General features: G+C 47.9%; 9 protein-coding genes across 9 annotated transcripts; 4 read left to right on the forward strand and 5 right to left on the reverse strand.

Annotated features, from left to right (window-relative positions):
• Window positions 1-353: 353 nt before the first annotated feature.
• On the reverse strand, window positions 354-2,182 carry ASPWEDRAFT_173909 (uncharacterized protein; the record flags this gene model as incomplete). Its single annotated transcript, XM_040831148.1, has 2 exons — window positions 354-1,618; window positions 1,684-2,182. 2 exons carry the CDS (start codon window positions 2,180-2,182, stop codon window positions 354-356), a joined length of 1,764 nt encoding a protein of 587 aa, XP_040688171.1.
• Window positions 2,183-2,284: 102 nt separating this feature from the next.
• Window positions 2,285-3,377, reverse strand: ASPWEDRAFT_584838 (uncharacterized protein). The gene is made up of 2 exons (XM_040838386.1): window positions 2,366-3,377; window positions 2,285-2,294 (listed from the first exon to the last, which is right to left on the reverse strand). Exon 1 carries the CDS (start codon window positions 3,041-3,043, stop codon window positions 2,459-2,461), a length of 585 nt encoding a protein of 194 aa, XP_040688172.1. The 5' UTR covers window positions 3,044-3,377; the 3' UTR covers window positions 2,285-2,294; window positions 2,366-2,458.
• Window positions 3,378-5,845: 2,468 nt separating this feature from the next.
• Window positions 5,846-7,655, forward strand: ASPWEDRAFT_112590 (sugar porter family MFS transporter; the record flags this gene model as incomplete). The annotated part of the gene is made up of 3 exons (XM_040828339.1): window positions 5,846-6,382; window positions 6,445-7,155; window positions 7,278-7,655. 3 exons carry the CDS (start codon window positions 5,846-5,848, stop codon window positions 7,653-7,655), a joined length of 1,626 nt encoding a protein of 541 aa, XP_040688173.1.
• Window positions 7,656-8,236: 581 nt separating this feature from the next.
• ASPWEDRAFT_60863 (DNA damage response protein RcaA) lies at window positions 8,237-10,970 on the reverse strand (the record flags this gene model as incomplete). The annotated part of the gene is made up of 5 exons (XM_040838540.1): window positions 8,237-10,416; window positions 10,469-10,623; window positions 10,678-10,757; window positions 10,822-10,884; window positions 10,934-10,970. 5 exons carry the CDS (start codon window positions 10,968-10,970, stop codon window positions 8,634-8,636), a joined length of 2,118 nt encoding a protein of 705 aa, XP_040688174.1. The 3' UTR covers window positions 8,237-8,633.
• A 176-nt stretch (window positions 10,971-11,146) lies between these two features.
• On the forward strand, window positions 11,147-13,022 carry ASPWEDRAFT_113212 (Y-family DNA polymerase; the record flags this gene model as incomplete). Its single annotated transcript, XM_040828389.1, has 2 exons — window positions 11,147-11,296; window positions 11,352-13,022. 2 exons carry the CDS (start codon window positions 11,147-11,149, stop codon window positions 13,020-13,022), a joined length of 1,821 nt encoding a protein of 606 aa, XP_040688175.1.
• Window positions 13,023-16,633: 3,611 nt separating this feature from the next.
• On the reverse strand, window positions 16,634-17,245 carry ASPWEDRAFT_173914 (uncharacterized protein; the record flags this gene model as incomplete). The annotated part of the gene is made up of 1 exon (XM_040831149.1): window positions 16,634-17,245. The coding sequence occupies one exon, from the start codon at window positions 17,243-17,245 to the stop codon at window positions 16,634-16,636; it is 612 nt and encodes a 203-aa protein (XP_040688176.1).
• A 488-nt stretch (window positions 17,246-17,733) lies between these two features.
• ASPWEDRAFT_113279 (uncharacterized protein) lies at window positions 17,734-18,890 on the reverse strand (the record flags this gene model as incomplete). Its single annotated transcript, XM_040828396.1, has 3 exons — window positions 17,734-18,334; window positions 18,391-18,606; window positions 18,670-18,890. 3 exons carry the CDS (start codon window positions 18,888-18,890, stop codon window positions 17,734-17,736), a joined length of 1,038 nt encoding a protein of 345 aa, XP_040688177.1.
• A 418-nt stretch (window positions 18,891-19,308) lies between these two features.
• On the forward strand, window positions 19,309-21,044 carry ASPWEDRAFT_173916 (uncharacterized protein; the record flags this gene model as incomplete). The annotated part of the gene is made up of 9 exons (XM_040831150.1): window positions 19,309-19,808; window positions 19,899-19,963; window positions 20,015-20,028; window positions 20,077-20,236; window positions 20,300-20,411; window positions 20,478-20,517; window positions 20,567-20,746; window positions 20,804-20,904; window positions 20,957-21,044. The coding sequence occupies 9 exons, from the start codon at window positions 19,309-19,311 to the stop codon at window positions 21,042-21,044; spliced, it is 1,260 nt and encodes a 419-aa protein (XP_040688178.1).
• Window positions 21,045-21,506: 462 nt separating this feature from the next.
• Window positions 21,507-24,750, forward strand: ASPWEDRAFT_184989 (uncharacterized protein; the record flags this gene model as incomplete). Its single annotated transcript, XM_040832047.1, has 9 exons — window positions 21,507-21,704; window positions 21,754-21,778; window positions 21,876-22,020; window positions 22,114-22,700; window positions 22,773-23,202; window positions 23,278-23,412; window positions 23,461-23,588; window positions 23,641-24,033; window positions 24,093-24,750. Exons 1-9 carry the CDS (start codon window positions 21,587-21,589, stop codon window positions 24,748-24,750), a joined length of 2,619 nt encoding a protein of 872 aa, XP_040688179.1. The 5' UTR covers window positions 21,507-21,586.
• Between the last annotated feature and the right edge of the window lie 107 nt (window positions 24,751-24,857).

Genomic DNA, 24,857 nt, shown 5'->3' on the forward strand with positions numbered 1-24,857 from the left:
CTCTGCGCAGCCTATAAGCCAGTCCAGCTGAGGTGCGGAAGATGTAAAGCGCAGCGAAACAAAGCAAATGATGGTAAAACAGGTTCCGGACGACCATTGCACCGGCAGATATTTCCCCCGCAGTAAGAAAAAAGAAAAAAAGTCAAGTGGAATAAAGCAATCAAACAAGCAACAAATATCTCTTTTTAACGGTATAGCTGAATGAATGAAAAAAGGCTCAAGGGTATTTTAGTAAATCAGACAAGATATGGCCAGCAGTTAGTATGATATGGTTTTAAAATAGCAGTGATTAATCGATTGGCCAGCAGTGGATAAGTTTAAAAGTTAATCAATCGTGAAAGGGCCGCCATGGGCTACGGCTTTGAGGCATCGGCGATAATCTTGTACATGCATGCATGGATACTCTGTGGCCGGATGCGTGGGTAAACAGCACCAACAACCTGGTCATTGGGCCCATACTGAGGATATATCCCATCGCAGAGTTGAACAAAACTTGCCTGCGGTCGGGTTTCGTGAAGTACATCCAGGATCCATTCGCTCCAGAGGCCAGAGCACTGGTTGTTAATGAGTTGGAAATACGGATTCAGCAGAGGACATGCGGAGTCCAGATCGATAAACCGAATACGCAGGTAATCGAGCAGCGGATGATTCTCAAGGCTCTGTACAGCTCCAACGACTAGTCTCTCGAAGGATCTAATAAACTTCATGTTCGTGATCCCGGAAACATCGTCAACGAAAGGGTAGCCGGAGTCATATCTGGGGTCGCGGCAGCAAGTCTTTACCACTAGGTCTAGAGACTTGAGCTTCGACATTGAGGGTAGACTTTTTTGTGCGGCAAGAAATAGGCAAGAACACACTTTCCCAGTAAATGAGAGTGATTCAAGGCGGGGAGCAACTTCACCCAGCAAATAGCACAAATGTGGTGGTCTTGGGCTGTCGCTGAACAAAGTGGAGTGCCCAGTTTCCTTATTGTAGAAGCCTTCTAAGCTAATGTTCAAATGCAAGATAGACGGCGATAGCCGCATAAGAACCCTGGAAATGGTCTCGTAGCCCTCGATCTTCGGCTTGGCATAGGTGCAGTGCCACTCCCGCAACGACGGCAACGCTTGAGACAAATTGTTCCAGTGTTGGTAGTCTCGCATGATGTTCCAAGCACCACGCATGACGAATGTCTGGATATTGGGCAGGGGGGTAAGGCGCTCCTTGCCCGAGTGACCGGAAGGATCGTTTCTAAAATGTCGAATCATGGGCGGTTTCTTGCAATGGCCACCTTCAAGCGTCAGAATACGAGCCTCGGGAAAGTATTCCTTGACATGTCGGAAAATATCCTCCATGGTTGCGTTGTGACTGGAGTAGTGGTAGTTGTAGTTGTGGATATGGTTCGTGTCGGGATTGTCCCATGCCATCGTAGCCTGAAGGAGAGCAGTCACATCCGCCATTCCAGCATCCTCATTGTTAAAGCGTCGGGCGGGAAGTTGGTGAGATGCATTCTTATTTGCACGGTTGCCCCAAACAGGCACCCATACCTCGATGTGCCGGACATAAGGTGCAAGGTAGGGGTGCGCGTCGAACCAACTCCCACATTCAGCCAGTCCTTCCATAGTGCCTTTCACTTTGACTGTGTTGCGAGGAATGTTAACGGACGAAACAAAAACTCGAGATGAAATGCAGAAAATAACTCACTATGTCTGTAGATACGATCCTGTACCAAAGGTCTCCATACTCGCGCAATAAGAGATAAGTTGGAAAGTGCTTTTCGCCGGGGATGACGTAGGGCTTTAGTCCAACTGCGCGCAGATGATTTCCCTGGCGCTGTAGTGGTGAAAGCAGACGCCCTTTCACCGAACAGATGATCCAGTATAGCCTCGTGAATCTCAATTGGAAGATTCTCAAACCGAAGTTCAGATCGACGTGGGTGTGACTCGGCCGCGTTCAACTGTGTACCTTCCATCTCAGTATCCATGGGAGTCTCGCAGTCCAGCTGAGACGGCATCACAGTAGGAGCATCTGAATCATCGTGAATCTGGATCTCTGCGCTGGTGCTTCGGGTGCCGGTGCCTTTTTGGTATGGGATCGTAGCAGACACCGGAGCTCTCGCCAACGAATTGACGGAGACCGGGCGAGGGGGTGGAATGGTGAGCATGAAGGGCGATGGAGGCGAGGATAACAATTCTGGTGCCATCTAGATGAAGGGGCGATAGAGAAAATATCAAAAGAGAAAATGTAGCAAGGCAAAATCTTAGCGGTCGTGTGCTCGGTCAAATCGTAAAGGTAGGAGAGGGAGAGGGGAAGGTCTGAGATGGTTGAAAGAATCAGTTAGTCAAACGTTCGCAAGAGGCGATAAGAAATGCGATGCGAGACATACGGGATGATGGGCAGAAAGCGATGAGTTGTACGAAACAGACTGGTAGAAAAAGAGGTCAGCAGTCGAAGAAGCGACTGCAAACTCGCGAGTAGATCAGCCACCGTCACGACCAGCCAGCGTGGTCCATGGCGGAGACAATGCTGTGTTGGAGGCGTTTCTGTCGTCAGTCGCGAGAAAGAGGGGTTTATCAGCGATCAGGCAGAGTCGGGCAGCGGGAAAGGATGACGAGAGTTCCGTAGGTCGAAAGTTGTAAGGTTGGATGCAAGGGAGAGGATAAGAAGAGCGAAAAAATAATGGATGGAAAAGATGTAGCGAAAAGAGGAAAGAGGGGGAAAAAAATGGAGAAAGAAGAAATAATCTGGTGGTGAGGGAGAAAGACAGGGGAGACTGTGAGGGGAGGGAATTCCCACTCTGGCTGGCCCCGGATCGCAACACCGCAGAGAATGAAGACAGGACGATTATTCTACCCCAGCAGTCGTTGAGAATGAAAATGGAGATTGTGATGGGACAAGAAAAATCTGGGATAATGAAGGGGAGAAGGAGTCTGGAATTCTCGGGCGTAATAATAAGATTGAAACCGTAGGATTGACTAGTGGAGCGATAGTGTGCTATTTTTGTTTGGTGTTGGAGATCTTTTGGATCGATCAGAAGATAAAACGGAGGAAAAGTACGTATCATCTTGCTAGTTTCTTATTTCTGATATGCAGGTCTACGGTGAGGAGATGCTCTTGCTAGATATTCTTGCTTCTACTGATCCTTTTGCTATTCTGGAAATACCCAAGCAGCCAAACAACCAGGCCTGGACAACGCATCGATGGTGGGTGCGCTGATGGATCGATGATAAGCATTTTGGCTAGTGGGTTCATCACTGGATGACCCGCAGTCCCATCTGGACCAGAACAGACTGAAGACTAAAGAATCGACAGTAGATGCGCACAGAAACATTTTGACTCTCGACAACCTGTATATCCTATACACGATGCCACAGGAACTGTCTTCCGGCCTCTGCGCAATCAGGTCACGTGGAATCGTCATTTCTTTTCTGGCCATGTGATTCCAGTGACCGCGCTAGTCCCGATTGGGCGGGCAACCGTTTGAGTCTTCAGGAACATGAGATAGCATCATCACCATCTCCATTAGGAAAATATCAAATACTTCGTCCATAGTCTATCAAGAACTCGTCATTATGTTCTGTTGGTCAATTATTAAACCCTTCTTTCCTCTACTGGCTTTCAAGGGTTTGTAGATGAGAACTACCCTTGCGTGACCACTCCAGAATACCCAACTATCGCAGAAAACCTACATTTAACAAAATAAATACATTGTAGATGTGAAAATATATTCTTTATGGTTTATTTTAGATGGTTATGGGAAATCTGGTCCAAAACTGATAATTTATCCTTTCTGACGACGCACAGGCATGGCTACGTGCATTTATATATATTAAGTTCATGCGAGGTGGACAACTGCTGCAATGCGGGAAGGATCAATATTCCTCGAACTCCTCGAACTTGGCAACAGAACAGATCTTCAGAGTTGGGACACGGAATATATCCTACTGGTTCACTGGATATGATTATGCTAAGCATTGTGGTTGATCGTCTTGGTGGTCAGTTCCCGTGGTTGTGCCGACAACTAAATTCGTACCAAACTTCTCAAAACTATGTTGAATTATTCTGTTAAAATGTAACTTAAAGGCCTATTATTTATAGATGCTATTATCGAGGTATGAAACAAGCCCCTTGCATGTCCATTTTGCCATTGCAGACACAAGCCTGACATAATACCTTCCAGAATAATAAACATACTATCCCAACAAATCCTAACAAAGATAAAGAATATCTCTTTTTGAACGAAGGCCCTTGAAGGCCCAGAGTAATAGATTATTTTTTTTTTAATTATTTGGAGTGGTCTAGAATTACCTAGTATCTGATGATCAGATAATATAAACCCCAGAAATGGCGAGTCACCGTAGAGTGGAATATATTATGGTATACGCAGAGAAAAAGATAGGGGCAAAGGTGTTGGAATTTCGAGGGAATCAAGAGATTTATAAGTCTGAAAACTATTTATCTGGCGTTAACTTCTCGTAGGGGTATGGCTTGTATGGGGTATGGCATTGCGTCGACAATTATGGCCTGGATGAATGAACAGCAGAACGTCATCAACGCCCAATCCAACACTTAATGATTGAACTTTTCTCCCAGGCCACGTTAGACGCCATTGAAGTGATAGACATGTGCGTGTGACTTCATAATATGGGGACAGACGATGGAATAGTTATATCCGCGGATCTTATCCATTTGAGTTGTTGTTCCGACGTACGGTGTAGCAAAAGTGTCCAGGGTCCTTGCAAATCGGAAAATGAATACCGATGTCGATTTCGAGTGCATTCTCTGGAGAATTCATATTTTCACGAGCAATAGAGATATACGGGAATGGGCTGTATCTTTGATAGAGTTGAATAGACGTTGACGATGGAAATGATGGATGTCAAGAGTCAAGTAGTGTCACTGTCAGCTGACACCCCGGATCAGCTGACCTGCTACCAACACCGCGTGTTAAACCCTCATCCCACACTCTCCCACAATCCGCACACGCAATGCCCGTGTATGTCATTCCCCGATCCCAGAGATTATTGAATATCCGGGGTAAACGGACATTATGCTTCGTTATGCTTACTTTTTGCAGGATGAACGTCTTCAATATTCCTCCACCACCATCCACGGATGCCTCGGCAAAGTTCCGATTATCCCAGTGGGGCTAAGGGCTCACCCCGAAGTTCGTTCGTTTATCCTGCCGAGCGGGGATAAAGGCTGGACTGGGGATGAACAGAAATTTTGCCTTCACCGGAAGAGCCCTTGGGATAGTCGCGATGGGTAAACGCACTAAACCGAGCATTTTCTACGACAGCCACCTTAGCGTGTTTTCTCTGGTGGACAGGTCAAGGCCACTCAGATGGACCAGAGCCATCAGTCAGCTCTTCGAGAAACGCAGAGTGGCGGCTGTCCAGAAGATATAATCAGGGCCACGCGGCTGAACGTTTCCCTGACCAGGATCCTCCCCACCTTTTGATGCGCTCAACAAAGCCTGGGGAAAACACTCCCCCGGCCGGCGTTCCCACTTGATATGGGGATGGTGAGAAATTTCTGCATACCAAATCCATGAATCCTTCCTGCATACGGGGTTGTAGACGTATCGTCGCCTCACTATCCAAACCCCACGATGCCCCCCGGATGGGGTTGACCACGACGTATGTTGTGGAGATAGCTCTGAAGGAGCAAAATCCGCAATCCACCCGTACAAATAGAAGCGTAGATATTACTTAGGGCCCCATCCTGTCTATTTCTACCAGGAAACCTCCCCATTCCAGTCTTCAGTTCTTTCTCCCCCCTTCTCACACCGAAGAAATTTTCTCTCCCGGACAGACTTCATCCTTCTCTTCCTTCCTCCCCCCCTTAGGCTGTCTGTCTAGCAGCAATGGGTATCCTCACTCTTCACGAAGACAGGCCAACCCCTAAATCGGTCTACAATTGGCGAGTCTACGTGCTTGCAACAATTGCATCATGTGGTTCCAACATGATCGGTTACACCAGTGCCTTCATCGGTACGACAATTACGTTGGATTCCTTTGAGAAGGAGTTCGGCCTCGACAAGATGTCCGATGACCACGTGGACTTGATCAGCGAGAACATTGTGTCGCTTTTCATCGCTGGTGCTTTCTTCGGTGCACTTCTTACCTACGGAGTCAGTCATTTCCTGGGACGCAAGTGGAGTTTGGTGCTTGCTTCTGGATTGTTTGCTCTGGGATCCGGTCTGTCTTGTGGTGCCAATGGCTCCCGCGGTCTGGGAATCATGTATGCTGGTCGTGTCCTGACTGGACTTGGTACCGGTGTTGCCTCCAATGTTATTCCAATCTATCTGTCCGAATTGGCACCTCCTGCTATTCGAGGACGACTTGTTGGTCTCTACGAACTTGGCTGGCAAATCGGTGGTATGGTTGGATTCTGGATCAACGTAAGTTTTCCTTTCTCTTGCCTTGTGTTGGTAATTGGGAAGCTGATTTTTTGTTTTTATAGTACGGTGTTGAGCAACACATGGGTCCGACCCACGAGCAATGGATCATCCCATTTGCCATTCAGTTGGTTCCCTCCGGTATGCTTTTCATGGGTGCTCTGTGGATGAAGGAATCCCCCCGTTGGCTCTTCCTCAAGGGACGCCGCACACAAGCGATGAACAACCTTACTTGGATTCGTCAATTGGATGAAGGCGATATCTACATTACTGAAGAGGTGGCAGCCATTGACCAGGCCCTTGAGGAGCAGAGAACCACCGTTGGACTCGGCTTCTGGAAGCCCTTCCAGGCTGTTGCCAAGCAGCCCGCCACTCTCTACCGTCTCTTTCTGGGCTGCATGCTCTTCTTCTGGCAGAACGGATCTGGTATCAACGCTATCAACTACTACAGCCCTACCATCTTCTCTAGCATTGGTGTCGACAATGCCACTGTCAGTTTGACGACTGGTGTCTTCGGTGTCGTCAAGGCTTTCATGACCATTATTTGGCTCTTATTCCTGGTTGACCAGTTCGGACGACGAAAGCTTTTGCTCGTTGGTGCCATCACTGGATCCATCTGTATGTGGATTATCGGAGCGTACATCTGCGCCGTCGAGCCCGAGAAACACCCCAAGGACCATCTGGACAGCGGCGGTATTGCTGCCATCTTCTTCTTCTACCTTTGGACTGCCGTGTACACCCCTACTTGGAACGGTACCCCATGGGTCATCAACTCGGTTAGTCTCCCGCTTCCCCCTCCACTTCCCCTCCGCTTCCCTTCCGCTCCCACCTCCGCTCCCCGCTATCACCTCCCACATCACCCCCTTCACCCGCAACATCACTAACAACACCTCAATAGGAATTTTTCAATCCAAACATTCGTTCTCTCGCGCAGGCTGCGACGACTGCTTCTAATTGGTTATTTAATTTCCTGATTAGTCGCTTTACGAAGCAGATGTTCGCAGCGATGTCCTACGGTGTCTACTTCTTCTTCGCGGCCCTGTCATTCCTCGCGTTCTTCTTTGCCTTCTTCCTCATCCCCGAGACAAGCGGTATCCCTCTGGAAGTCGTCGACCAGCTCTTCGAAGCCAAGCCCATCTGGCGCGCAAACGAGATTCTCAAGGCCCGCCTCAAGGAAGAAGAAGAACAATTCCGCTACGAAGTCAAGGGCGGTGCCTTTGACAAGCACGAAGGCCAGGAGCACGTCGAGAACCAGAACACGAATAGCGACGTATAGACTTATCACTTATTATTATTAGACTCTTGTATATAGAATTTCTCTCTTTTATTTTTGTGTTTGTTTTTTTGGCATTGCCTCGATTGACGGTACGAGTTGCACACGGATACATGCATTTGATGAGATAGTTTGGATCGGTGATCCGGTATCTGGTACGATGAAAGCTTAACTATAGAGAATATGAAATTTTCTTTTTCGGATCCAAACTCTCCCGGTTGAGCCGGGAATGAGTGTCGGATCCGAGTTTAACAAACCTCTATTTCTAATACCTTACAGAAATCTCAACTGAATTGGAAAACCGGCCAAAAGCCGAGATTGAAACTCGGATATACCCCCCCGCAAGGCCGCAACCCAAAATGCTGGCTTACCATTTCCCCATTAGCCCTTTAAGCGCCAGGATCGTACTAGAACAGTAGAAGCCAAGTAGGATGAACGAAGAACTCAATGGAAGATTCCGATCTACATCCTCCAACACCCTGGGGCCGGCCGGATCTCGGTACGAAATGCATACTATATTAGGTTGATTTTTACTTCGCCCGGCAAACCCGTTGTATTCGGAGTTTGGACGGAGTCCTCCGTTTGGGGGCTAAAGAATGGATCATCTCTTATCATCTTACGCTACATATAAGTATGGGGCGGCCATTTGTTGATCCCGTGTTCTTCGCGCGGGGTTCGAGCGAGTCGAGGTGAGGAATTGGCGGCGTCTGGCGAGGCTGGATCGTCTGTTGCCTCTGTGTATTCCTATTCGTTGCCTCCTGGGGGTGAGGAGCCGAAGTTTAAACGAGGTTATAGTTTGGATAGCTAGAGGTTAGTAAAGTTATGTCTATGGATAAAGTTGCGTTGGGGCATTATCACTAGTGAATGTGGTGGGTGTTAACTGTTATCACACTAATATGATGAATTGTCGAACCTGCGAGCAATTATTTGTACAATATCTTTTACATAAACTAGATCCAACCGCTGATATAGCTGTTATCACTATCTTCGGCGGCGGAACCGGAATCGAAGTTCATCGTCATCACTTTCAGAATCACGGACCTCCCGAGCTCTCTTCTGACTTCGCGCCTGAGATACTGGAGCCGGTGTTTGCGATTCAACTGGAGCTGTTGATTGGGGCGGAGAGCTTGAAGCATTCTCCTGACTCACGAATGTTGACCGGACAGAACGACTTGCTGGAGGGGGACTGTTCTCGGGTGATTTGCGAGTGCTGACCCAGTGGTGGTCACCGATACCAAATTCCTTTCTGGTCACCTCTTCCAAGGGAACGATAACTGTCTGGACGCGATGGCGAGGCTGGCTTGAATCACCCTTTGCCCGAAACTTTTTGAAATTCTTCCGTCCGTTCCATCTCTCATCCCACCGGTCACCCTTGTCAGTGGACTGGGCACGAGCCAACCTGGAAGGTACTTCCATCTCTTCCACAATGGCAAGATCCTTCAGCTTCTCAATATCTGTATCTTTCAGCGAATCTTGGAAACTGGCTTCTTCCTGCTTGCGCCGGGCATCATCCTCTGCTTCACGGTGTTGTCGGGCTGCCTGGATCACATCCAGCTTCTGCCGCTTAGGTTTGCGTTCTACTTCCTGTTTTACATGAGATTTTGAATCATCTTGGTCAAGATGGACAGTCTCAGCACGGCGGCGCTTCAATGCTTTAGCACCGGGTAAGAGGCTAGACATCACGTCTTCTTCTTCCTCTTCCATGTTAGGTTGAGCTTGTGACGGCTCTTCCGGGATGACTTCCATATCCATGGGCGGAGGTGAGGGAATATCTGCTTCTGGTTCGTAGGCAGGAATAGACGCGATATCAAAACCGTCGTCAAAGGTTTTCATTTTGCTGACAAAGGGGCGGACTCGGGAGGCTTTCGCTTTAGACTTGGGAGCCTGGCTGGGTTCCTCAGGCGGTTGAGAGGTCAAAGGGGACTGGGATTGACTGTTATCAGGAACCATTGCGGCTTGCGATTGCGGTTCCATGCGGGTATCTGGGCTTGATTCCGGTGAACTAAGGAGCTGCCGGCAAAGAGGTGTGGCGTCGTTCCCTAAGATTGCATCAAGAAATTCCTTTTGCTCAATGACACGCTGGTCAGTCATCTGAGCAACCTGCTTATCTAGGTCGTTTGACCATTTCTCGTAGTCTCCGCTTGCGCGAAATCGAACAAGAACGACACCTCCTGGACCATCTCTTTCTTCACCCAGTCCTTTCTGACCAGCTGCATTTCTCATATACTGCACAATTTCTGCTGGTGTCGTGACACCATTCTCAATCGGGTAAAGTAGAGCCTTTCCATGCCCTTCATTAATTGGCGCCTGAAGATTGTCGTATTGGCTCGGATCGCCAAAAATAAAGGTATACCCGTCGAAAATATTCATGCGACTAGCATTTGGAACAAACGCCTCGGCTGGTCTTTGAACGGGTTCGTTACCCGGGGGTGGGACATGCTCCATCGGATCTGGCCATGCAGAATCAAAGTCTGATTCTAATGGCGATAATGATTCCAATGCTTCCAAATCACTTGGTGTTGCGGCGTAGACGAGTGCATCGATGTACGAGTCCTGAACGATATATTTCCCATTCACGAGCCCCTGTAGGCCTTTGGACGTGTTTCTCTTTTTTGAAACAACGTGCGTGGTTTTACCGACGTACTCGACAATTGTCTTGATATCCAAGTCTTCAACGCGGGAGCGGACGCGGGCTAGAGGATCTTTCGCTTTTAATTCCTTGGAGGAAAGGGAGAAGGTTAGGATGACCGGCTGCCATTTTATGCTGAATTGAATTATGAGTTTCCGGATTTGCAAACCAAGATGAGAATCCATACCGTAGGTCATGTTTGTATCTTCCCAGCTTGATCGTGTGTTCTTCTCCAGCCAACAACTTCTTGCTCCCGCTTTCGATTTGCTCCCCATCAACTTGTGTGCCAACTTTAGAGCCTTGATCGCTTACGAATATCTTAGATTTCGCGTAAGGTCGAGCCTAGCTTCAATCAGCACTGGACTATCACGGCCGACTCGGGATTGGGAACTGTACCTCATCGCCCGGTTTAACTGACGCCACCTCGATCACCATATGTTTGCGGGATATTGAGTTATGCTGAATCGCATGTCGAACTATACACCGTAAGGGTCAGTTATCACCATCACAAAAAAAGTTATTCCAGCCGTTCGCACTTACCTCCATCTTGTTTAATCCGACCGAAGAGGTACTTCTTTCCGGGGCGCAGCCAAACGCGCTTCCCTGGAAAAGTCAGTTAATAGATAAATGCAGCACAAGCTAGGGCAATTACCATCCAGAAAGTCCCCTTCAGAGTCGAGAATCCACATAGCAGCGAGCGTGGCGATGCGCAAGAGTCGCAGCTTGACGGAGAACACAGCGACAGTCGGAGCCACGTGAAACACCCGATGCCCGCAACGCGAACTCACGTGATCAGGCGTTTCAATAGCTGCCTGCTTGGGAAATGACCTTGCTTTCTGCTATCTACCGTCAATGGAAATAAATCATGGAACCCCAGGGCGATGAGCCTGAGGACAGAGAGCAAGAGCAGGCATCTGAGCCTCAAGATGCCGTCGAAAATTCTGATACCCTGAAATATCATTTGTTAGGACCCTCGTTGACGAAGGCGGGTCAAGACGCAGTCGATCAGCAGAAAGTAAGTAGTTCCGGTGATCTAATACATTGCTCTTGGAAGCTGAAAAGTGAAAAAGGTTTCTGAAGTAATCTACAATGCATCGAAAGGATCGAAGTTTTTTAATCATGAACAGAACCGCGATCGAGTTCTGACTGCCAAGATTGAGCGCATCTTAACAGAAAAAGCCCGTTTGGAGAAGTTGGATTTGTCTCAAGATCGAAGGCGAGCTGATGAATTCATTGCGGAGTTGGAGCTTACGAGAGATCTCTCACAAAACGTGGTTCACGTCGACTGTGATGCGTTCTTTGCTGCCGTTGAAGAGCTCGACCGGCCAGAACTGAAGACGGTGCCCATGGCCGTTGGTAAAGGTGTTCTGACCACATGCAATTACGAGGCTAGGAAGTTTGGCTGCCGGAGTGGTATGGCGTCTTTCGTGGCCAAAAAGCTCTGCCCACAATTGGTATGCCTACCCCAGAACTATGACAAATATAGCGCAAAAGCAAAGGAGATTCGTGATGTCTTTGTCCAATATGACCCTCTCTTCGAGAGCGCCAGTATTGACGAAGCATATCTTAACATCACCGCTTACTGCGCTGAAAATCATCTCAATTCTGAAGAAGCGGTTCAAAAAATGCGAGCAGAAGTATTGGAAAAGACAAAAATCTCGGTCTCGGCAGGAATCGCGGCAAACGCAAAAATAGCAAAAATTTGCTCAAATAAGAACAAACCAAATGGCCAGTTTTGTGTTCCAAGCGAAAGGGAAGCGATAATGGAATTCATGAAGGAGCTCCCAGTGCGCAAAGTGAACGGTGTTGGCCGTGTATTTGAACGGGAACTAGATGCCATTGGCATTAAAACATGCGGCGATATCTACCCTCACCGGGCGCTGTTGACCAAGCTCTTCGGGGAAAAGGCATTTCAGTTCCTGGCACAGTGCTATCTCGGCCTGGGTAGGACAAAAATCCAGCCCGTCGAAACATATGAACGCAAAAGCGTTGGCACGGAAGCTACGTTCCATGAAATCGGAGATAAGCAACAACTCAGGGAGAAACTTTGGTGGGCAGCACAGGAACTTGAGAAGGACATGACCCGTACACAGTTCAAGGGTCGGACTTTGGTCCTCAAGGTCAAGCTGCATTCTTTCGAAGTCCTCACTCGTCAAACAGCTCCTTCGAGAGCAGTGTGCCTTGCAAAAGATCTCTACTCGTTTGCTCTTCCGATGCTGGCAAAATTGGAAAAAGAAATCCCAGACCTAAAGCTCCGGCTCCTCGGTCTTCGCTGTACAAATTTGGTGAGCACGAAGAAAGTTGGGCTTGAATTCTTTGGTGTGACTTCGCAGGCGAAGCCAGCGCCTGCAGTAGAATCTGGGGACGCAACTAGCGAACAAGAAATTGAGACCGAAGAGGCCTTTGAACAAGCTGCCCGTCAAGAGATACAGGACGAAATGAATGATCTTGAAGCGCTCAGTCAAGAGATTAATGACTCTGCCGAGCCTGGGGAAGGTGCAAGTACACTCGAGGCAGAACCTACTTTCTGGGAATGTCCAATTTGCGGGAAACCCCAGGCAGCTGATGATCGGGCTTTCAATGATCATGTCGACTTTTGCCTCTCGAAGCAGACCATCAAAGAAGCAGTGCAAGGTACTGCTCAGGAAGAGATGGTCTCACCTATGCCTTCTAAAACCCGAAAGAGGAAGACTGGCTCTGAAACACCAGACCCTCGACAGAAGCGGTTATTCTTCACCTGATGTCTGGGTGAAATGGGTCTCCTGTGGATTTTGATTCTTATTTCATCTTATCTCTGAACGTGAGTGTCGATGGAAGCAAAAGCATTAGAGTTTAGGTTGTTGGCTGGGACATGTCATATGCGCCTCCGTTGCTCCGAGATTTGGACATAAAAAACCGTACAAACCCGTCGATTTGTGATAGAAAATAATACTATATTGTTTCTGGAAGTTTGGAAATATTTTCCTAGAATTTATTCTGCCCTCTTTTTTTTTTTGTTTCTTTTCCGTGTTTTGGTTGGCGATAGTGCATAAATGGTTGGGAGCTGGTGTATCACTACAGCATATGTCCCCTCAACATGATAGAGGACGATTCTCTCGTCTAAATATATGGAAAGAACCTCGGTTAGAGATCAAAATGCCGTGTGGAATCTGAAGAAAATTCCTCGACAGGGGCTTGATCTGCTTAATGTATATCTTAGTGTCGATCCTGAAATTAGCACGAGGAGGTCAGTGACAGGCGCATTGCAGGTGACACCTAACACCCTCATGAATCACGCTGATATGTGCATTCGAATAAGAATAGCCCTCCAGAAGTAATTATAGCAATACCAGCGCCTTCTCAGCTTCACATTCGTCTCCTCAAGACACAAAATCTCCCAGCCGTGCCAGATCATACGGGCAGTTGCGGTGAATAGACGCCGTCGCACACTAGGCCGCTTTGGGCGGGGATGTCTTGCACCCTAGGCGATGAAGTGTTGGCATGAATCTTCGTGGTGATTATTATTCCCCAACGCCCGTCTTTCTCTTCCCCTCCAGTCAGGTTTTCTGTCTGTCTGCCAGCCCATCTCGGCTGCCTATCACAAAGACCCTGTTAGCTGGCTGGTGCCATCATGCTCGCAGGTCGTCGTGGAGTCTCGCAATGCCATAAGCCGCACTCCCTCCCGCCCCTCGAATCCCGCAACTATGACCTCCGATAAACAAAACAATGGCAACATCGCCAAACCCTTCACCCCATCGCTCAGCGCCGCCTTCCACCGAAGCAACAAATCTCCTAAATCTCCTCTGACACCGAAACTCGCTAATCCTGGGGGTTATCGTACTCCCAGGAGATATGTGCAGTCCGAACACCCCTTGTCGAACTCCAAAGATGACTCCCCCGCCGTCGGGCCCAACTATCTCAGTGCCAATGTCACCCCTCGATCGGGCTCTCGAGCAACCAGGCGGGATGGGTCGACATCATCCCCGACTGCTGTCTCTTCGAATCCATCGTTTCCCCCGCATACATCCTACTCGCAGCCTGTTGTAGCGGCCCCTGCATCGAGCGTTGGCGGGTACCGATCAGAACGCAGCCCAGTGCGTGTTGGAGGAAGATTAGAACCAGCAAGATCCGGTAGAGCAAAGACCCTTACAACAGACGCCCAGCATGTCTCAAGACCTAATTCTCCCTTCGAAGTTTCATCAGGGTCACGGATGTTTTTTCACGCCTCCGACGCACGGTCTTCCACCTCCTCCGACCCAGATACTCGACCGAAACCACAGAGCAGACCGACATCGTCGACGACGTTCATCTACGCTAATGGCGAGCAAGAACGCAAATTATCTGCAGAGGAAACGGCCTCTGTTGCGCCGACGGTGAAACGACGCTCCATAGGCCCATCTCGTCCTGTGCCTGCCGTGAAAACTCCTTCCGCGTCGCCTCGGCTACGATCCCCCAAACTCAGTGGCCCAACTACTCGGGTTTCAGATGGTAGCCATTCGCAGGTTGGCTCCCAGATTGGCTCTCAAATAGATGATGCGTCTGAGACTGGCTCGCAACGTCCCGGCTTGCCGTTGAGTCACTTTCCTGACAGGCCTTCGCCAGTTCCAATTGGGCGACATATGAAGTCTGCGAGCCTTGATTCCACAAACGCCAGCAATTCTCCTCGCGAGGGGCTACGTCCTAGTCCTATCTTAATATCGCCCTCAGATCCACAAGTCGATAGCAGTGCTGCGGCTTCGGAACCCCTTCCACCCCTTCCAGCACTTCGACCTCGAATTTTCAGTCATGGCTCGACGGGCTCGGCAGACACAAGTGCGTCCGGGACACAAAGTCCTTCAAAGTCCGAAGCCCCAGCCCAGGCGAACGATCCGCATGCCCATGCTCGCACGGAGCGCAAGATTATGGATCTAGAAATTAGCAATTCGTCACTTCTTGCAATTAACCGCACCTTAGAGCGAGAAATGCGAAAACAGGCTGCGGAATTGCGCAGATTCCGACGAATGAGTCAAGCCGGCCGTTTATCCATGCCCCAGTCTACCCATTCGGTTTCTGGAACGGCCCTGTCTGTTACTAGTGAGATGGATGAGGGAATCAGTGAGCTTTCATCTGCTCATTCCCCGGAAGAATTATCCGATTTCAGTGATGAGGATTCCACGGATGAAGGCGCTGCGAGTCCTGGCTCAAATGCCGACCAAGAAAAACGACACGAAGCTCGGGACGAAAAACGCTTTTTTATTGACCTTGCGAAACACCAAGAAGTCCTGGCCGATAGCCAGCAGATAAACCAAAGTCTCAAACGGTGCCTTGGGTGGACAGAGGACCTAATAAAGGAAGGAAAAAAGGCGCTTGAGTACAGTGTCCACGTCAATGACATTGAACTGGGTGGAAGGGTTCTTGCACCCGAAGAACTTGCTGAAGTTGGTGAAAGCGCTCGGGGACTGCTGAGCTCAACTGGCGATTTCACGAACGAAGATTCCACCCTTGAGTCGAACCCCGATACAACCCCGGAGACATCTTGATTATTTCTCTCTTTTTACCTCATTATTTTACTGCAGCGTTTTGACGGGCAGGCCCAGTCTTTCTTTCATATTCCCCTCTTGTGATATACCACTGTTTCATTTTCCTATTCCTTCGTCGTCTTATTCCTTCAGACATCCTCGGTGCATTTATTGACGCACTGAGAAATTTATACGCGATGTTCTACACGGCCCTATCTAATGCTGGCGTTCATCTGATCTAGGCGGTTGGGGATTGGCTACTTCAATATCTCTGCATTTTCCTTCTTTTGACACCTCATTCAGCGTCTTTTCTGATCATTATATAAGAGGATAGATACGCAGTTGATTCCCTGACGCGGAATCTGCCTGCAACATCAGATGCTATCTCTGGTACCTTTAGATACCCTATGCGCGATAATCTTGTTTGCATATTTGTTTTCTCATTGGATGTGTACTTGATGAATTTCCTTATGTCTTGTGTTATAGGTTCTGTTTAGCGAAGTGAATGGAGATATCACTCTTCAACGTCATCATCAAAGATTAGGCATTTGTAGTGGCAACCTCTGATGTCTACAATTTCACTACGTCACCTAGCCATACATACCCTCGGCCTGGAGGTGTTGAATAAGAATATAGTAAAGAGACCGAAGAGGACTTTGAATGGGAGACATGTTTCATTTCAATGAAGTTAATACAGAAAATAGGTCAACAGGTTGTAGATCTTGATTTTTTTTTTAAAAAAAGGGGCACACACACACACACACATGGGGATGGAGATGGAGATGGAGATAGAAAAACTAGATGAACAAGATGATCTGGTATCACAAAAAAGGATCAAAATACATGAATATAACCAGAAAAAAGTGTCTTCTCGATCAAGCAGAAGAAGACTTGGCCATATGAGCCAGGCAAATGGTACAAGACTCGAACAACTCAAAAGGTTGGAACGAGTCAATCGAGATTTCTGGAAGCTGGGGAGGGATCTGGATACCCTGATATCCCGCTTCGGTAAATTCATCGTAAATGTCACGAATGGCAGCTCGCCAGTGGTGTTCAGGGATGGCGCGAACAGCCGTAATCTCGACCGTGGGAATGCGTTCTTTGATGCCGTCGATGTAAATGTCTCGTTTGTTGGAGGGGAAGTAGATCTTCTTGACGGGGATGTTGTGCTTGGAGAGCGTCTTCCGAGCTGATCTGTAGAGTATACTGTCGATTTTGAGCTTCCTGGATCGAGGCAAGGAAGACGATGGTTTGGCGACTTTGGAGCCCTTGACGAGCCTGAGTTGAATCGTAACCGTGTTGAGTGGTTTCCCTGGTTTCGGTGGCTCTGGGTTAGAGCGAATGGCGGCGAAGAAGGCCGCGATGCGGGCTTTTTCGTTGTTAAAGCTTGAAGAGGGAATAGATCTCGAGCGAGGTCGAGTTTTGACGATGGTCTTGGAATTTTTGGAGACAGGCATGTCGATGAGGGAGTTAGCGAGCGCAGCCATGTTTGTTGATGGCGAGTTGAAAATGAATATAGTAGGGTTGGTTGATATATTGAAGGTTGAAAGATGAGTTGATGTAGCGTAGCTTGTTGGTCGAGAAGGCAAATGATATGTAGCAGACAGTATGAGGGATCTGGATAGAGACTCGAGAGTGGTGAAGGAGAAGGAGAAGGAGAATGAGAATGAGAATTTTGGAGCTGAGAAGCGATTAAATGCAGGGGACAGCTTGTTTAAAGTAGGCTTCTACATCGCGACCTGGATTATCTTGGATGATTCCATGGTTAGATATAGAAATGAGCAACAAATGAACTAATTGTCAAAACAAGAGCTGTGTGCCTAAATGAATTGATTTGAACTCTAACAAGAGTGTAAAAACAAATAGTTGCCTGTAAATATCTGTGTTGATATAGTATCAAAAACAAAACCGAAGATGTAATAGAAGCCGTAGAATTTCCAAGGGAAGGTGGTATGATAAACTCGTTGAGATGGTCCTAATCAACAATATACGGAATACCCGTCAACTTAAAGGCACGCTCACTAAGGACCGGCTCATTGACTGGACGAAGCCGATTATAGGGACAATCCTGTTCGTCACGCTTAGCAATATTGGAGCCAGTATGCTTCGCATTAGGCCAGTGGGTGGTGCCCACACGGCGCTCGAACGCATCTTTCTTTCTCAGCAAATCGTCTTGCGTCGCATCTGCAACCGGCATGTAGCAAGTGTAAATGGCGAAGCGCGGCTGCTGGGTTTTAGAGCTGAGATTGTAGTGCGGAGTTCTGGAATCCCAGAGTAGTAGGTCGCCAGGTTCAGCGCAAACCTTCTCCCAAAAACCTCCATGATCCGCTAGCCACTTCATTCCACGTTCAGTGAAGCCATACCACTCAGGAGTCCAGGCGGGAATCCTCTCTTCATCTGCCATATCGCGGTGGAAATCCTCGGATAGGAGGTGGCCGCCACGGCAGACAATGAGGCCGCCATCATCAGGGCCATTGGGGAGAAGGTTGACCAAGCCTTGGAGACAACGGAAGCCAGGTTTGGCTGGATCCTGGTCTTGGTGCGGCCATGGCTTGTTAGGAGGCAAGTCCGTGCGGCTGTTTTCTCATTAGCCTGAACAGGTCCATGTCGACTTGCCGTGTAAAATCCTTACTTGGGAAATCCGAAATTGATTGCATCGAAAGACACAATCAGATCATTATCGTTGTAGACCTTCTCGAAGGCACTGACAACACCCGGCTCACTTCGAATCTCCCAGACGAAGTTTTCGTGAGTGACACCGTAGTGCAGACACATTCCCTTCTCATTGATGATAGGAAGCCTGTCTTTGTGAACGGTTGACAGGTCATTCCTATCATAACCAAGGTCACTGTATGTCTGTATTAGTTCATGTCATCGAATAAAACAAAGAGTGGCATATGAGTTGACTTACAAGCCCTCCAGCCAGGAATGCATGTCACCGGCGTACTTAAGAGCCCTTTCACGAGGGATAGCTCCCTTCACAACGGCAAAGCCATCACGGGCCAGGTCATCGCGGAAATCGCCAAATGTATTGTCAGTGCCGTCCAGGCGCAACCGGCCAACGTCAAGGGGGTTAGCTTTGCTTTCGCGTTGAACTTGAACGGTCTCGGTGATGGTCGTAGTGGCAGACATGATGATAAGTTGGTATGAATGAAGCTGTTCGCAATCTAAGTTTTAAACTGCTGTTGAGATAGGATAGTAAGTCTGATATGTGTTTATATGCGTACTATGCCCACATAATAGCCCTGCTCGAGTAACAGTACTAAATCAATATATTGCCCACAAGAATTGTACACAATGGAAACAAAATATTTACCCAACTGTCACACTACCAAATTTGCATGGAGTATTCGCCAGTGGAAATGGAGCAGAGGAGCTGTCGGAAAGTGGAGGTGGAGGCGTTGGTTTAAGGTGAGTAGTCCCGTGTGGGGGAGCCTGTGGGCATATGTAGTTATTGGAATGGCTATTAGCACAAGAAAAGTCATATGAACACAAAACCATCTTTTATCATAATACTTAGGATATCCTATTGTCGAGGACCATCCATACAATGATAGAAACCAAGCCCTTTCGAATTATCATTGTTGGTGGTGGCATCGCTGGTTTGAGCGCTGCCATTGCGCTGCGAGGACCAAACAGACAGATAACAGTGCTCGAGCAGTCACGTCTTAATAAAGAAATCGGGGCGCTCATATCCTTGCAGCCAAATGCTTCAAAGATTGTGGAACGGAAATGGGATCTAACCAAAGAGCTGCAGGGTGCTCGAGGAATGATCGACGAGGGGTTTCGGGTGTATTCAACTGATGGAAAGCTGGTAAACACAGTTCCATTGTTGACCAAGACAGCATACGGCGCAAATCGAGTTCTATATCATCGCAGAGACCTGCATGAAGCATTGAAACATGGTGCAACCTCTTCCGAGTGCGATGGTGATCCTGTTACTATCCGAGTTGCATCTCGTGTTGTGGGTTGTGATCCTCTCCAGGGAACTATCATACTCGAGAGTGGCGAATATATACACGCTGATTTGATTGTTGGAGCAGATGGGATGTAAGTTAAACTTCGGTATCCACGGAATGCCAAGCAACTGTCAGAGCGGATTCTGATCAACGACAGATGATGCTGACATTGACTTGACAGACACAGCACCATTCGAGAGCATGTTCTAGATGCTGAGCCTGTCGCAATGCCAACAGGACATTCAGGTAAGTTGTCCAACAGTAACACCCGCGATTTGACTGATAGACTTCATGTAGCGTACCGTCTCATGGTAAGTGACGCAAGATTTATCGACTCTGGTCAAAGGATGACGTTTTAGATACCCACGCAAATTTTGCAAGAGAAAGAGAAGGATTTCTGTAGCAAGATTGATCCTCGCCTTCCATATACCTCGATGATGCTTGCGCATGAGTGCCGTTTGATAATGGGACCGGGCCGACAGGGTGATGTATTTGGCATCGTTGCATTGGTGCCAGATGGTATGTCTTCAATTGACTCAATTCATATAAATCTAGGTTCGTGACGTACTGAAATAATTCTAGATAAATTGAATGAGGATCCACATGCAAAGCAGTCATGGGTTTCCGAGGGTAATCTGGAAAAGATGTTGGATACGTTTTCCGATTTTCCAAGCTGGGTAACGAGCATCTTCAAGTAAGATGAACTGCAGGCTTCTGAGTTTCTTGAGTGGTAATTTCTAAGCATTTCATATCGAAATAGACATTCACCAGATCTCGGGCTGTGGCAACTGCGCGATTTGGTAGGCTTTGGGCCTTATTTTGTCGTTAAACTGTGCTGATATACATCAGGACCCTTTGAAGTCGTGGTATAGGGGACGAGCTATTTTGATAGGAGATGCCGCTCATGCCATGCTACCGACGCAAGGCCAAGGTGCTAGTCAAGCCATCGAAGATTCCGAGGCTTTAGGGGCCTTGTTTGAGGGAGTAGTCGAGCCACCATCATTTGAGAAGCTCACAAGCATCCTTGAAGTATTTCAACCGAAGCAAAAATAGACAGAGTGTCTGTAAAATTGCTAACGGGTATAGGATATCTTCCAATGCCGGTATTCGCGCGTCAGTCTCATTCAAGCCTACAGTCGACAAGCAGCCAAGCCAGCAACAGCCAAAGGCGAGAAAACGGTCACTATGTACGTGATCTGTGAGATAAATTATAGCCTGATACTAATAAGCATTATTCAGGAAACCCGATGAGTTCATGGACTTCAACTGCATGTATAACGGTGCCGAAGAATGGAGACGGAATCAGCAACTCCAGCAGACTGGTTGACGATAGAGCACTTTATATTAGCAGATTGCACCTGGATTTTATCTGGTAGCCAGCAATCAATTAGCACAATTGAGATATTTGAATTCAATACATGGGTAGATAGAGATTTTGCCGTCAAAATCCCCGAAGTGCTCGCTGACGTCGCAGTGGAGCCGATAGCTGCTTGATTCCGTGATGCCATCGCGCAGAAAGCCAAGGATGTGCATACTAGTAGCTAGTTTCAGTCCATTTCCAGGCAGCCACACGAAGCCAGGGTTATAGTCATTCATGTCAGTGATCATTGGATGATGGCAATCGTTCGGGAGTCGATGTGGAGGAGAAGACGAAGATGTGCACCTTGGGGCTGCCGGGAGGGGAAAACCCCCCGGGGCCGCAGATCACGCGTCGTTCCCCGCGTTTCTTCTCTTGGGGTTGTCAACACTGGGACATCAGGTCAACCATGGCTTTCAAAGATCAGAAGCTGGCCTCTTCGCAATCCATATTCCTCATGCCACCGTATCTTCATATGCCTGGCAAAAGGATATCGTCCTAATAATGTCTCCATGTCTGACCAAAAGTCTCGACGCTCTCCACGAGTCAAGCCCTCCGGCTCACATCGTTGTCCGCAGTGTGACAAGGTTTATGAGCGTCCTGATCATCTGGCTCGACACTTAGATTCTCGTATGGCTGGTCCTAAGACAGTCTACTGATGCGAGTGCTGATATAAGAGTTGACGACGGCAGATCGCAACGAGCGTACGTTTCAATGCCCCGTTTGTTGGAGGGGGTTCAATCGTCGGCCAGTCATCCATGGAGCCTAATTATCAGAGCCAGGGCTGACTTGGATCTATAGTGATGTCTTGCAAAGACATCAGGTCGTCCATGAAAAGAATACGGCCGAAGGAAAGACATTGAAACGCCAGAAGGAACGAGCCATTCAAGCATGTGAGCCTTGTGCAACCGCAAAGCTCAGCTGTGATAATGAGAGACCATGCAACGTAAGTAGATGATCACGCATCCTATATCTGTCTATCACTGGTATGAATTCTATGGATGCGATTTCTATGCTTCAAATGCTGACCAGTAGTTAGCGGTGCAAGAGCAAAGGAACTGAGTGCATTGCTAAGCGCCCAAGACCTTCCATGCGAAACAAAGACCGTGCTGTCTACACACCCGTATCGCCTCAGAGTTGGTATCAAGATGAGAGCATTTATGTATGCTCAGGGTCAATTGCGACTCCAATATCCCGTTCAGATGAAATCAGTATGCCACAAGAAACAGCAGGAGCTCATGGCATCTACACCCCAATTCCTCCAACAAAATCTACAACGCAGCTAGATCAGCTTTTGCCAAACCACTACCCAAATCAAACCGATCTTGCTGGGTATCAAAATATGAACAGCTTTCCTGCATTCTTCGAACAAATCATGCTTCCAGATCTACCCGGAGTGAACGAAACCCAGGACCCTCAGCAACCTCGAGATGTATTTGATTTCATGCAGGACGCGGATTTTACATTTTCAGACATTGATTTGTTTGGAAATAATTTTATTCCTGATCTTGATATGATTCTTGACCCGCAGGTCCATATACAGGATGATGGAAGCGGTCCGGATCTGATAGTGGATTCGGTAGGATCTGCAAGGTTGCGTGTCGAAGCATTTCAAAGATCTCTATGGTATGTGCATAGTATTTGATATTCGATCATGTTTCATTACGGCAACACTAGTATAGACTAACAAATACATAGGCTTTGGATTCCTGAAAAGAACCAGAATGCATTTAGTGAAGAAGGTCGAATACCGCTGAGGGATACAGACATGACTACTGCCATTTCATCCTCACACCGAACCCCTCTAGATAATCTGAAAATCCAAGGCAAACTTACCAATCGAGCGAGAGACGATATGTTCCAGCTAGTGGTACGAACTGCTGGATCGCGACTTCTCGTGTCCGCTTTTCCTGCTGCAGAACATCTAGATACATTGATCAAGATTGGGATTGCAAAGAAGACAGAAACGGATTCCTGGATTCACCCATATACCTTATACAATCAAGACTTAAGGCCAGAGCTTTTGACTGCCATGGTCGCTGCTGGGTGCGTATGTTGTCGGACGCCGTCCATCAATAAGACCGGTATAATTCTCCAGGAAATTGTCCGAGTCAGCTTGGCACAACTGGTATGACTCTAAAGCACAAACCGCTATTGATTGTAGCGAGTCCTGGCTAACTAGCTCGCCCTTTCCTACCTTCAGGTGGAATACGATAATAGCGTGCTGCGGGATCTCCAATACCTCCAGGCGTCAATGATGTGGCTTGATATTGGCGTTTTCTGCGGCTACAAGCGGAAAATGCAAATCGCCGAGAGCTATCTACAACCGCTTTGTACAGTGAGTCTACTTGAATGATCTTTAGATGGCTTGCTTATTGATGGACAGGCCCTCCGGCGTGCTGGCACGTTTGACTGCTCAGCATATTCTGCAATCACGCCTTTTTCTTGTCTCGATAATGAAGAATCGCTAGAAGATATCTGGCATACATGGGTCAAGCAGGAGTCCCTAAAGCGGTTAGTACAAGAGACACATTTTCATGATACCATACTAATAGGATTTGACTAGTTTGGTTTACCACTTGTTCGAGCATGATATCCAGGTGGCCACGGCAATGAACCGACCGGCAATTACCTGCTATGCAGAACTAACCCTTCCATTTCCGGCTCATCGAGATCTTTGGCTAGCACCCACAGCCACAGCTTGGAAGAATGTCTATATTGAAATGTATGGCCGTCACATAAGAACATCTGAGTTGAGTTTGCGGGATGTTCTTGCAGATCCGAGTCTCCTCAACCATCCTCCTTCTGATTTTGATGCGGGAATTGCCACATTAGCCCTTTTACATGGCCTAGCAAGCCAGGTATGGGAATTCCGACAACAAGTTTTGCTGTCGCGTTGTTGTCTCTCTGGATCTCGTGCTATGAATCGCTTGTGGCTGCAGAGCCGACAAGATGATATGTAAGTAATCTCCTATTTTTGAGGGCATCTTCACGAAGCGGAAATACTAATTATTTTAGATACTCCATTCTCCAGGGCTTTCAAGGCGATTTATTCAGCGCATCAGCGGTTGCCACACTGCTGAAGGAGTTCACCATGATGTATTTACACATTGATGTAGACGCTATACAACGATTCGCCGGTAAGCTTGGGGAGCTGGATGCGAAACGAGCATATCCTGGGCTACGTGATTGGAGCCAAACGAAGGAAGCCCGCATAGCTATCTGGCATGCCGGTCAGGTCTTTCGCACTGCACGACTTGTGCCCCCTTATCAATTGCGCGGATTTGATTGTCTAGCAATCTATCATGCAGCGTTGACTCTGTGGGTTTACGGGCTCTTGCAATGCGGCGAAAATAGACATGTGGAAGTGAATACTCCTGTTACTGTTGTTGATGGTGCAATCTTTGTTTGCATTGATGGTCCTGAGTGCCAACTCACGAAGGCTTTTGTCGCCCGCAACATTGGCCAACCAGGGTTGACATTCGATACTATTCCTGGAGGTCATGACTCCGCCAGCCATCAAGGCTTTTGTGAGCTTTCTAAGCCTCGATCGATCATGGTAATTGCCCGCCAGATATTTGAGAGCAATTATCCTGGCGCGTCGCCGGCTAATAACTTGCCACCACTCGTCAGTAACCTGCGCGATTTGATGCAAGACTTAGGGGATTTGCCATAGTATAATTCAGATATGTTACACCATTCATCTCTTGGGTCAAGTTGGCTAGATGCCACTTCAATATCCTTCTCCCCAGAGGATTACAGAATACTCGGTACATTACCATA

The sequence above is a fragment of the Aspergillus wentii genome (assembly GCF_001890725.1).
Source record: "Aspergillus wentii DTO 134E9 unplaced genomic scaffold ASPWEscaffold_5, whole genome shotgun sequence".
NCBI lineage: Eukaryota > Fungi > Ascomycota > Eurotiomycetes > Eurotiales > Aspergillaceae > Aspergillus > Aspergillus wentii.